This window comes from Hylobates moloch, unplaced genomic scaffold, assembly GCF_009828535.3.
Source record: "Hylobates moloch isolate HMO894 unplaced genomic scaffold, HMol_V3 SCAFFOLD_5, whole genome shotgun sequence".
In the NCBI taxonomy this organism is placed as follows: Eukaryota; Metazoa; Chordata; class Mammalia; order Primates; family Hylobatidae; genus Hylobates; species Hylobates moloch.
In genome coordinates, this window is record NW_026652280.1 from 59,337,840 (window position 1) to 59,351,169 (window position 13,330).

A 13,330-nucleotide genomic window follows, 5' to 3' on the forward strand; every position below is an offset into this window, starting at 1 on the left:
TTTGGATTCTACAAGCCAGTAAAATTTCCAACATTTATTTTGAGTTTCATAAAGGATTGCCTGCTGGGTGTTTAAGTTATTTACCAACATCATATAAGAAAGGAAACATGAAGATTTTAAAGAGGATGACAGCCTGGGCCCTGTCTCTACAAAAAATACAAAAAGTAGCTGGGCGTCATGGTGCACACCTGTAGTCCCAGCTACTTGGGAGGCTGAGGTGGGAGGATTGGTTGAGCCAGGGAGGTCAAGGCTGCTGTGAGCCATGATAGTACCACTGCACTCCAGCTTGGGCAACAGATAAGAGACCCTGCCTCAAAATAAATAAATAAATAAATTTTAAAAATAAAATGGAATAAAATAAAAATTTAAAAATGCAGGATGAACTTAATCTCAAAAAGGACATTCTTTTGCATTTAATAACTTTAACGAGAGGTCTGTTTTTATAAAACATTTCAGGTACAAAAAGAGTACAGATAATGTAATGAACACCAGCTTGCCATCCACCCAATTTAGGAAGTAAAACATTACAATGGGAATTAGAGACCTCGTGGTCCCCTCCGTGACCCCATTTCCTTCCCTCCCTACTGGTAACCGTTTTCCTAACATTGCCGTTCCTCACTTCCCAGCATACTTTCACACATTCACTACATACCCATACAACTCTGCTTTTCCAGCGCGGCCAATCTCATCAGTGGACTAAGACGGACAATGAGGACCCAGTGGGGAACAGGCTCCCTGAAGACCCTGCACAGAACCCACTGTATGTGGGAAACACCGCTCTAGACGGGGGAGGGGAGGGAAGGCCTAACACTCTAACACCCTCAGTATGCAAAAAAGACCTTCAATATTTAGGTAGGAGTCAGAGTTCCTGCCCTTACTTTATTACATCTCTTAAGACGAACTGACATTTGCATCAATCCTTTCTAACCGTGTTTGCAGGTAATTTCATGAGAGCGCCCTCTCATGTGACGCAGTTATCACGCGCTTGGTTTCTCAACCAGACTGTGACACCTTCATTACGAGACCCAGAGAGGTCTGGAACTTCTCCAAGTCACACAGCAAGTTGTGGAAGCGGGATCACTACTCAAAACTCCCAGCCCCGGGCTTCCCGTTCTCCCTCACCGCGAACCCCGTCGCGTTCAGGGTACAGAGGAAGCCACCGAGCGCTGTGCTCTAGGGTTTCATTGGCGGGAACCCAACAAAATCATTTTGCTGCTATTGCCTATTATGCATTCTACCATTTCCAGCAAAATGTGAGTCGTAAAAGTAAAACCAGGATATTCTAAACTCCAGCAAAGAAAAAACCCAGGAGAGTGGAAAGTTTCTGGATACTTACACAATTGCTCCAAGGCATGAAAAGCGAGTGTCTCCCCCAGGCGCGCCTCCCACTTTACAGAAGCAATGGGTTCGAAGTCGGGAAGCTACCCGGGGCCTGCAGATCTGCAGTCGGTGGGGCGGGAGGGACCCGGGGCGCAGGCCGCGCTTACCATGGCGTCCGAGCCGTGGCCCCCAAGCGACGTGGGGAAGCGCACGTCCCGGACCGAGAGCCGGGAGATCCTGCCGCGCACCATGGCCCCTGCGCCCCGTAGCCGCGCCACCCGTGCGGTCATGACTGGTCGGGATACTGAGTGCGCGGCGGGAGGGCGGGAGCGCGGCGAGGCGGGGCACAGTCAGGGCATAGAGGGCGCTCATTGGCCGCGCGGCCGCACCCCGTGAACTTGGCCCCACGGGAGCTCCAGTCCCAGCTCCGGGCTCCCCGGGGCGCACTCCGCCTTCCGCCGTTCCCTTCTCAGCCTAGAAGGAGCTGACCCCGAGAGGGTTCGCTCAGGGCTGCCGGGGAACCTGGGCAGGCAGGAGGCCTCGCGCCAGGTCGGCCCTCCGCAGGACCCTGCTCTGCCCGGATTGAAGACTCGTGAAGGGACCTGCCCGGGAGCGGCGCCCTAGAGGGAGTAGTCGGGTCTGAGCGGGTGCATTAGCTCAGCGGCAGATTCCGGCCAGTGGCTCAGCTCCCGACCCGAGGCCGCTGGTTGTCACCAGCGTACCCAGGAGAGCAGTGCGCTAGAAAATGCTAGGTCTCTTTAAGTGCCCACAGCCTCAGTTTGCCACCTGATAAATTAAGAGGCAGGTCATCATTTATTACACCCGTACCGATGCAGATGAGGTACCCGTACCGTACCTCAGCCTGTAATCCCAGCACTTCGGGAGGCCGAGGTGGGCGAATCACCTGAGGTACTTAGTAGTTCGAGAGCAGCCTAGCCAACATGGCGAAACTCTCTCAAAAATATAAAACTTAGCCGGGCATGGTGGCACACGCCTGTAATTCAAGCTACTTGGGAGATTGAGGCACAAGAATTGCTCTAACCTGGGAGGCAGAGGTTGTAGTGAGCCAAGATCGCACCGCTGCACTCCAGCCTGGGCGACAGAACGAAACTCTGGGGGGAAAAAGAAATTGGAGTTTTGAATATTCCCAAGATTTGGTATGCTCTCTCCACAGTTAACAGTCTTGTAACTTTACATGTAATACAATGTTGCATATATTGCTGAAGTTTTGTATACACAGCACTGAAAATGTTTTGTATAAACTATCAGTTTTATGTGATAATTTGAGTTTCCTATTTTTTACTGATACAGCTGTTGGTATAATGAGTATCAGTCAGGGTCTCAACTGGAAGCAGATGGCATGCTCAAATTAAGATAAATCAAGAGGCCGTGCAATGGCTCACACTTGGTAATTCCAGCACTTTGAGAAGCCAGGGTGGAAAGATTGCCTGAGCCTAGGAGTTTGAGACCTGCATAGGCAGCATAGCAAGACCTCATCTCTAGAAAAAATACAAAATTTGCTGGGCATGGTGGCCTGTGCTGTAGTCCTAGCTACTTGGGAGGCTGAGGTGGGAGGATCCCTTGAGCCCGCGAGTTCGAGACTGCAGTGAGCTATGATCGTGCCACTGCACCCCAACCTGGGCGACAGAGTGAGACCTTGTCTTTAAAAAAAAAAAAAAAAAAAAAAGGCAAATCAAGGATATTTATTTACAAAGAGGTGGGCAGGTTAGGAACCACAAGGATTAATGCAGTATTAGTAGCAGCAAAACTGTCATCACCCCTGAGGCAGAAAACATATGGAATGGAAGCTGCTACCAGTCTCCAAAAGGAGGTGTATGAGGGAGGCCATATTGAGAACGTCTGCTTGACTGAAGGACATACCCAGCCCAGAGTCTCAAGGAGGGAGCCAGGGGGAATCGAGAGAGCAAGGGAGCCCCCAGATAAGTACAAGTCAGCCTTCCAGGAGCAGGTAGAGTCTGGATGTGGAGGGCAAGCAGATGACATTGGGCACAGACTGCTTATTTTAATCAGAAGTATTCCTTTCCCTCTTAACAATTTGAAAATTAATCAGGACTATGGTCGCCAGTGGCAAAAACTCAACTTGATGTAGTTTAAACAAAAAAAAGGAGATACTGAAAGACAGGGAGGAGCTGATTTTAGGGAAATAAATGCTACTGGGGCACAGTTTTTCAACTCTGCATGTTGGTTTCTTTTGTACCAAAATGGGAACCTGGTCTCCAGAAGCACTGGAATGGCACACTTTGAGCAGTGTAATCAGACACAAGATGAGACTAATTTTCCAACTCCACACAGAAAGCTGAGAGAAAAACTTGATCTAAATGAAGACTTGCACAAATGGGATGAGAAGCCCGATGGAAGATGCAAATTTTTACCAAATTAGTTTATAGGCATAATGCTATCCCAACCAAAATCTCACATATTTTACAGGAATATGAAAAATAAAGGCTACAGTTAATCAAGAATTTGTCAGGATACTAAAATTTTAAGAAAAGGCATAGCAAAGGGAACTTGCCTTATTGATTATTCAAATGCATTATCAAGTGACAGCAATTAAAATGCTTTGATGAAAGAAATACTTGGGCAAAACAGTGTATGTATAATAAAGGAAGGAACCTAAACCAATGGACCAATGGGAATGAATTAACCAATAATTTGTGCTGAGAAAATTACCTATATGGGAAAAAAAATCATGCTAGACTCTTAAGTCACTTTTTTTTTTTTGAGACAGTCTTGCTCTGTCGCCCAGGGTGGAGTGCAATTGTGCAATCTTGGCTCACTGCAACCTCTGCCTCCTGGGCTCAAGCGATTCTTGTGCCTCAGCCTCCCGAGTAGCTGGGTCTACTGGCATGCACTACCATGCCTGGCTAATTTTTGTATTTTTAGTAGAGATGGTGTTTCACTATGTCGGCCAGGCTAGTCTCGAACTCCTGGCCCCAAGTGATCCACTGGCCTCGGCCTCCCAAAGTGCTGAGATTACAGGCACTATACCTGGCCCTTAAGGCACATTTTATACTCAACTTCCAAATGAATTAAAATGCTTTTATTGTTTTTTTTTTGAGATGGAGTCTCGCTGTGTCCCCAGGCTGGAGTGCAATGGCATGATCTCGGCTCACTACAAGCTCCGCCTCCCGGGTTCACACCATTCTCCTGCCTCAGCCTCCGGAGTAGCTGGGACTACAGGCGCCAGGCACCACGCCCAACTAATTTTTTGTATTTTTAGTAGAGACGGGGTTTCACCATGTTAGCCAGGATGGTCTTGATCTCCTGACCTCGTGATCCACCCGCCTCGGCCTCCCAAAGTGCTGGGATTACAGGCATGAGCCACTGTGCCCGGCCTAAAATGCTTTTTAAAAAGCACAACCTATAGGGTTGTGCGCAGTGGCTTATGCCTGTAATCCCAGCACTTTGGGAGGCCCAGGAAGGCGGATCACTTGAGCTCAGGAGTTCTGAGACTAGCCTAAGCAACATGGCAAAACCCTATCTCTACAAAATATCAAAAGTTAGCCAGGCAAGGTGGCTCGCACCTGTACTCCCAGCTACTTGGGAGGCTGAGGTGGAAGGATTGCTTGAGCCTGGGAAGTCGAGGCTGCAGTGAGCCATGATGGTGCCACTGGACTTCAACCTGGGCAACAGAGCAAGATCCTGTCACACACACACAGAAGCATAAACTATAATATAGATAGATGAATATTAATCTTGGGGTGGAAGAGGACTTCTAAGCATAAAAAAGGAATGAACAGACTTGACAATCTACAAATGTACAACTTTCATGTCAGAAATTATATGGAAAATTAAAAGGCAAACAGGAAACTAGGAAAACATTCTTAAATTGAGGAACTATTGCTATATTACAAAAATAAATGTTTACTAAATGAAGTGTTTTAGAAATCAGAAAAAAAGCTAATGATTTTGTAATTAACACTTACTGAAAATAAATGCTTTTGAATGACCATTCAAAATCTAGTATTAGACAATTTTATTTTCATTATCCTATATAAAACGCATAGAGATAAGGCTTTTTTCTTTTTTAGAAAATTAAGCCCCTTAATTTATAATAAAACTGGTCATTCTATATATATATATATATATTTTTTTTTTTTTTTTAGACAGTCTCGCTCTGTTGCCCAGGCTGGATGGAGTGCAGTGGCACAATCTCGGCTCACTGCAAGCTCCGCCTCCCCGGTTCATGCAATTCTCCTGCCTCAGCCTCCCGAGTGGCTGGGACTACAGGCGCCCACCACCACGCCCAGCTAATTTTTTGTACTTTTAATGAAGACGGGGTTTCACCGTGTTAGCCAGGATGGTCTCGATCTCCTGACCTCGTGATCCACCTGCCTCGGCCTCCCAAAGTGCTGGGATTACAGGCATGAGCCACCGCGCCTGGCCTCTATTTTATATTCTTCACATAGATTGTGAATAGCTACACTCAAATTACTTAGGTTTCTGCATTAACTGTATTTGCTGGTATAATTTTAAAAAGAAGAAAATACTTATAAAAATAATGTCACTCACTTGACATAGAAAATTGACCACAAATAATGAGTTCAATAATGTTCTTAATTTAATAAAGGATTAAATTCTGCTCAGTAGTTACAAGTAACTGAACATTTTTTTCTCAATGGAAGAATTCAGAATATATCAATTTTTAAAAAACAAATGAGAATATGAATAGCAACTAAAACGATTAATAGGTGCATTCAATGAGAATTTTTTATTTCAATTATCCACAAAACAATATTACAATACTTTATAAAAATATTAAGTTTAGGCTACCATTATTCATTTAAAAAAGTGTGCTAGAAGGCTGTTTTTGCCAACTTCCTTTTTTGGTAAGGGTTAACTTCCACATTAAGACACTGAAGACGAAAAGCTGTTGGAAAAAATCTTCAAATTTACAAAGTTGTTTATTTTTCTTGGCAATTTAAAAATACAGAACAATTTAAAATGAATACACATTAAGTTAGTGTTTTATCCCTACTATACAATTGTTATTATATAAGGAACTGCTCCATTCAGTTAAAACCTAATGAATACCATCAACTTTTCCTGGCTTACTTTCCTGATTTAGTACATAAACATAATTTTGTTACCCTTTTGAATATGCTTAGAAAAATTACAATATCATAGTTCACATAAAGCCCTTAAAAAATCTCATGTCACAAGTTGTTGACAAGAGGAAATAATGACAGCACTCTTCTTAGGAAGACCCTCTTGGTAGAGAGTGTCAATACTAAGCAGGTTACGTAAACAGAAAAAACCACCACAATTTTTAGTACCAGAACCATTGCCAACTTGCATGAAGTCCATCTGTAACATTTTAAAATGGTTTGAATTTGAACATATATGCCATGGCACAGAATTTCGAATCTGATGATTAAAATCAGGTAAATAATGATAGTTAAGAATTATATCCTGAAAAGAGGGGCCTAATATGAGGTTTAATTTAAGGTGTGACTATATGAGAGAATTTTAAAACATATACACCAGACCTTCATTTATCAATTTTTCCTTTGCTAGACACTTAAACCACTAATGCTGCTATTCAAATCTGTATTTTGAAATTGCTGAGTTATTCTTAAAAATTAGTCTTATTTTGTATGTTTCACTTTTGCACTTTAGGGTAAAAACTGTCCCCTTTTCACCACTGTTAATATTTGGAATAAGTTTTCCTCCCCAAATCAACCATTTAATATATTCTAAAAGGGAAAAAATGACCACCATTACGTAGACTTTAAAACTGAACGTAGGCCGGGTGCGGTGGCTCACGCCTGTAATCCCAGCACTTTGCGAGGCTGAGGCGGGCAGATCACAAGGTCAGGAGATCCAGACCATCTCGGCTAACACAGTGAAACCCCGTCTCTACTAAAACTACAAAAAACTAGCCAGGTGTGGTGGTGGGCGCCTGTAGTCCCAGCTACTCGGGAGGCTGAGGCAGGAGAATGGTGTGAACCTGGGAGGCGGAGCTTGCAGTGAGCCGACATCGTACCACTGCACTCCATCCAGCCTGGGTGACAGCGAGACTCCGTCTCAAAAAAGAAAAAAAAAAAGTGAATGTAGATTCAAACATGATTTGAAAACTGGAGTTCTAAAAATGTTTTACATAAAAGCCATATCCCACTGAAATGAATGTGAAGCCATAACTTCACTATTTTGAACAAATACCCATTTAGTGTGTAAGAAAAATTAGTTTTATAGTTATACCTTATAACTCTTAAAAGTCTCAGAATATAGCTAAGTGAGGAGCTCTGAGTGCCAGCAAAGCCATTCTCTCACTCTATGACATCAACATTAAACATCACATTCCATCCCTCTAACTTGTAAAACTTTCACATTTTCTTTTCTCGTATTTCTTTTAAATACATTTTCCTCTCTGTTCATCTATATTCACCATGAGCAAAAGTGCATTCAAGTCCCTGATCTGGTCATATTTTCTATTTGTGGCACCCATCCCCATAAGGACATATAAGCAATATCTCACAGTACCAAGTCTAGTTTTTAAAAAGGGCTTTTTAAATGCTGGGTCTTACTTTGCATGCTATCTAAAGATTAAAACATTTCCCCTTTGATTGGACAGTAGTTTCAATTATATATTGCCTTAAAAAAACAATGCAACCTCATACAAGATTAACTCACTTTCTAGTTACCTTCATTATTCTAAGTCAAACTCTTCAGAAAAGGACTGAAGTGAAAAAGTTCTTATTCTTTCAGTTCCGTGAATATGAATATTAATGTACTGCATTATACTTTCAAATTCCACTTCTGTGGTCTAACATTTAATCAACTTTGAGATCCTGTTTAAATTCCTTTAGAAAAACCTGGCCCATGTCCATGCAAAAGAAAGCATATATTAAGATTGCATACTGACTGTTTAACTTAGAAAAAACTTTTGAGAATAATAAATGCAAGAAACTTTAAAAAAGGCCGGGCGTGGTGGCTCACGCTTGTAATCCCAGCACTTTGGGAGGCCGAGGCGGGCGGATCACGAGGTCAGGAGATCGAGACCACGATGAAACCCCGTCTCTACTAAAAGTACAAAAAATTAGCCGGGCGTGGTGACGGACGCCTGTACTCCCAGCTACTGAGAGAGGCTGAGGCAGGAGAATGGCGTGAACCCGGGAGGCGGGGCTTGCAGTGAGCCGAGTTTATGCCACTGCACTCCAGCCTGGGTGACAGAGCAAGACTCCGTCTCAAAAAAAAAAAAAAGAAACTTTAAAAAACTGGAATGGAATTATTTGGTCCCATGATATTCCTTAATTTTAGATTTTATTATGGTATAGCTTTTTATCTCTCAAGTTTTTTCTGTAACAATAAATAATTTTCTTTGAGCAATTCTGACTTTGGGGAAAAAAAGAAAGGAAATTATTTATAAATAAGCAGGAGCCTCACTGTCCTTCATTACCATGCTATCACCCACACTGTTATCAGTATCTTAGCTCTATTTTCTTTGGACCCTGAAGTACGTTGGAAAATTCATCATTGGTACATTAGAGTTTAATACTTGGGGGAAAAAAAAGTGGTTTTGTGCAACCATATCTGGGATTCCAGTTTACCATTAAAAACATGCAGAGTAAAGAAGATTTTCTTCTTTTGATTCCTGTAGAAAATCTACACCAGTTCTTTACATTTTGGCAGATTTGTGCATATAAAATAGGCTGCTTGAATTATAAATTTTCTCCTGGCTGGTACTGTGGCTCTGTAGCAGTGAAGTAGTCTTCCAAGAAGGACTGAATATATTCGAATGTTGGTCTTTCATCAGGGTCCTTCTTCCAACACAGATTCATCAATTCATGGAGGGATTCTGGACAGCCCTGAGGGCACGGCATCCTGTATCCTCGCTCCACTTGTTCCAATACTTCACGGTTCACCATACCTAACACACAAGATTAAAACATTAAAGAACAATGGTACTGAGCGTCTCTGCCCGGCCGCCCATTGCTCATCGTCTGGGAAGTGAGCAGCACCTCTGCCCGACCACCCATCGTCTGGGAAGAAGTGAGGAGCGCCTCTGCCCAGCCGCCCTGTCTGGGAAGTGAGATGCACCTCTGCCCGGCCGCCTCATCTGGGAAGTGGGGAGCGCCTCTGCCCGCCACCCCGTCTGGGAAGTGAAGAGCGCCACTGTCAGGCCGCCCCGTCTGGGACGTGAGGAGCGCCTCTGCCCAGCCGCCCTGTCTGGGACGTGAGGAGCGCCTCTGCCCGGCTGCCCCGTCTGGGAAGTGAGGAGCACCTCTGCCCGCCCGCCCCGTCTGGGAAGTGAGGAGCGTCTCTGCTCGGCTGCCCCGTCTGGGAAGTGAGGAGCACCTATGCCCGGCCACCCCGTCTGGGAAGTGAGGAGAGCCTCTGCCTGGCGGCTGTGCAACCTTCCAAGTGTGAAGTGACAGCCTTCCTTGTAGAATGAATGAAGACACTGGCACTGATTATATAACACCTTGGCAGCTATCTCAAGTCGTTGATGGTGGAAGTATTGGAATTATAGAAGAAAGCAAACACACAAATTTGACTAAAGGCGACTTTGTGACTTCTTTCTATTGGCCCTGGTAAACCAAGGTTATTCTGGATGGAAATAGCCTTGAAAAGGTGATATATATATATATGAACGTATCTGATTTTTTTTTTCCCCGTATAATTCTTACTTTGTGCAAAAAAAAAAAAAAAAAAAAAAAAGCCTCCTCCAGAGAGGACTACCCATTCATACATGCCATGCCCCCTTTCTATCATAACTCCAATTTATTTTCTTCATAATACATATCACTCTCTCAAATCATCTTGTTTATTTCTTTGTGCTTTTTTTTGGTCCCATCCAGCTCTGAAGTGTAAACTCTGTGTAAACATCAGAGGGACCTGTCAGTCTTGCTTCCTGTTGTGTCCCCAGTGCCAAGAACAGTCACTAGCACTCAACAAATTTTTGAGTGACTATCTGAACAAATGCATGAATGTGCCTACTGCCTCAAAAAAAAAAAAAAAAAAAAGAACAATGGTCCTAACTAGCACTAAGAAAACATAACAAACCCCCTAGCCACTAACTGATTCAAAGTATATTATTTAGTGAAATAATTCTTTTAACAAAGCAACAAAATCAATTTTAAACATGAGAATATCAAGAAGAGCTTAGAAAATGCTAATCTATGTTTTAACATGTCTAATTTTTCATTCTATCTTATATCTTATTTTTAATACTAATGTCTTCAAAAGCCAACCCCATTTGATTAATAAGAATTTAGGGTGCCACTATGAGGTACTGGTACTTTCTAATATTAACATTTAACAATGACCAAACTTGGGTTACTGAGGAATGGTGGCAAGATCCTGTATGAAAGAACTTTTAAAACAGGAATTCAGAAGAAAGTTCTAGTCTTGGTTTTGCCAAATACACTAAGCACATAACTTTATATTGAATTACTTCTGTGAAACAGTTTCCTTATCTAATATCACCTGTTTAACTTTCTTCAAGATATTACACATAGCTCCTTTCTTGTATTCCTTTGTAATCCCCCCTTCCTCAACCCCCTGATCAGCAGTTCACCCCATCTTATCACAGGACAGCAAAATGCCTCCTTTTCCAAATTCTTCCTGACAGTGTCTCACTAAGCCAGCAACCCCATCTCACTTCCTTTATCTCCTGCATCACCTTCCCTGCCTGCCTGCAAATCAGGCCATCCCTCGTATCTCTTGGAAACTTTATCAACCAATTAGGAATGGTATTTAAAATAGTCTATGATTCTCTAAAGAAAATGTAATGGGGTTAAATCATTATTATTTAGATTTTGTTTTTTTTTTTTTGAGGAATAAGTGATTTCTCAAAATACATTTTTTAAACTATTAAAAAAAACTCTACATGACATTACTTTGAAATTCAATACTTAAAAGGAAGTTTTCTGAGCTTTTCATCTAACTAGGTACTGCCATCTTCATAAGTGAAATCCAGCTGGGCGTGGTGGCTCTCGCCTGTAATCCTGGCGCTTTGGGAGGCCGAGGTGGGCGATCACCTGAGGTCAGGAGTTCAAGACCAGCCTTGCCAACATGGTGAAACCGCGACTCTACAAAATACAAAAATGAGCCGGGCATGATGGCAGGTGCCTGTAATCCCAGCTACTTGGGAAGCTGAGGTGGGAGAATCACTTGAGCGGGAGGCGGACGTTGCAGTGAGCCGAGATTGCGCCATAGCACTCCAGCCTGGGTGACAGAGTGAGACTCCATCTCAGGGGGTGGGGAAGTGAAATCCAGTACATTTTACTAACAATGGAAATACAACTAGAAGTTGTTGGGGGAAGGAGAAAAGGAGTAAGGGAATTAATATTCAGTGAGGGCTTACTTTAATTGAACTTCTTTTCCATTCTGTGTTCTTTGATTTTATGCTTATTATTTTAATTGACTGCTAGGATTAACTAATCCAAATAAGCCGGAACCTATGAAAATAACTTCTAATTACCAATAAGCTTTCATTCAAAACTTCACTCAAAGGCCAGGTGCGGTGGCTCATGCCTGTAATCCCAGCACTTTGGGAGGCCGAAGCAGGCAGACACGAGGTCAAGAGATCGAGACCATCCTGGCCAACACGGTGAAACCCCGTCTCTACTAAAAATACAAAAAATTAGCCGGGCATGGTGGCGGGCGCCTGTAGTCCCAGCTACTTGGGAGGCTGAGGCAGCAGAATCGCTTAAACCCAGGAGGTGGAGGTTGCAGTGAGCCAAGATCACGCCACTGCACTCCAGCCTGGGTGACAGAGTGGGACTCCATCTCAAAACAAAAACAACTTCACTCTTCAGAATTTTCTGATAATTAGAACTATTAAATTATTTTATGCCAGCTGAGCATGGTAGTTCACACCTGTAATCCCAGCACTTTGGGAGGCTGAGTGGGCAGATCACCTGAGGTCAGGAGTTTGAGACCAGTCTGGCCAACATGGCGAAACCCCATCTCTACTAAAAATATGAAAACTGGGCACGGTGGCACACGCCTGTAATCCCAGCTATTTGGGAGGCTGAGGCAGGAGAATCACTTGAACCCGGGAGGCGGAGGTTGCAGTGAGCAGAGATTGCACCACTGCACTCCAGCCTGGGTGACAAAGCAAGACTCCGTCTCAAAAAAAAAAAAAAAAAATCATATGGTAAATACTTAGCATACTGTCAATAAATGTAAGGATTTCATACCTGTTAGCATTTATCAAGGTTTATTACTATCCCCAAATAAGATTAGTAAACAGGAGCTGTTGCTTTGAAATGGACAATCTGATGTAAGAAGAGTATGCAATGGATCGGTCCATGCTACATGTGGAAAGTTCTTTCCAAATCCTCTTAAAAATCATCAAAGAAAGACAATGAATGATATTTATAAAGTATCTCTTTTTCTTCTTTAAAGATGGGTAATCTACAAATCGTTTATATTCTGATTATCATCTGAATACTTAACTAGAATATCCTGATCATATAAATTTTTATGCATTTCGATGCTACGTAGTTATATAGCTCATTTTGGATTTTTATGTTTCCCTGTTGAACTGACCCTTTTATCATTATGAAATGTCCCTTTTTGTCCCTAGTACTATTTCTTGCCTTAAAGTCCACTGCTATCTAGGCTTTCTTCAGTTAGGATCTGCAGAGTATAACTTTTCCATCCTTTTAATTTCAGTCTCTTAAAATACCTTAAAGTGGCCGGGCGCGGTGGCTCACACTTGTAATCCCAGCACTTTGGGAGGCCAAGGCGGGTGGATCACGAGGTCAGGAGATCGAGACCACGGTGAAACCCCGTCTCTACTAAAAATACAAAAAAAAAAAAAAAATCAGCCACGCGTGGTGGCAGGCGCCTGTAGTCCCAGCTACTCGGAGAGGCTGAGGCAGGAGAATGGCGTGAACCTGGGAGGCGGAGCTTGCAGTGAGCCGAGATTGCGCCACTGCACTCCAGCCTGGGCGACAGACGAGACTCCGCCTCAAAAAACAAACAAACAAAAAAAAAACCTTAAAGTATGTATCTTATAAATACCATTATAGTATTT

At 43.0% G+C, this 13,330-nt stretch overlaps 2 protein-coding genes across 9 annotated transcripts in view; both read right to left on the reverse strand.

The window, feature by feature from the left end:
* Positions 1 to 1,613, reverse strand: part of ENOSF1 (enolase superfamily member 1) — a 40,151-nt gene extending 38,538 nt beyond the window's left edge. For 3 of the 6 annotated variants that reach the window (XM_032152689.2, XM_032152686.2, XM_032152687.2), the window contains exon 1: positions 1,488 to 1,613. In XM_032152689.2, coding sequence (XP_032008580.1) covers positions 1,488 to 1,610 — 123 coding nt within the window. In that variant the 5' untranslated portion in view covers positions 1,611 to 1,613. Of the gene's footprint in view, positions 1 to 1,336 lie in introns of all 6 variants that reach the window. The other 3 variants (XM_032152691.2, XM_032152688.2, XM_032152692.2) reach the window with 2 other exon arrangements.
* Positions 1,614 to 6,033: 4,420 nt separating this feature from the next.
* YES1 (YES proto-oncogene 1, Src family tyrosine kinase) overlaps positions 6,034 to 13,330 on the reverse strand; it is a 94,672-nt gene continuing 87,375 nt past the window's right edge. For all 3 annotated transcript variants that reach the window (XM_058438572.1, XM_032152694.2, XM_058438571.1), the window contains exon 12: positions 6,034 to 9,211. In XM_058438572.1, coding sequence (XP_058294555.1) covers positions 9,003 to 9,211 — 209 coding nt within the window. In that variant the 3' untranslated portion in view covers positions 6,034 to 9,002. The remainder of the gene's footprint in view (positions 9,212 to 13,330) is intronic.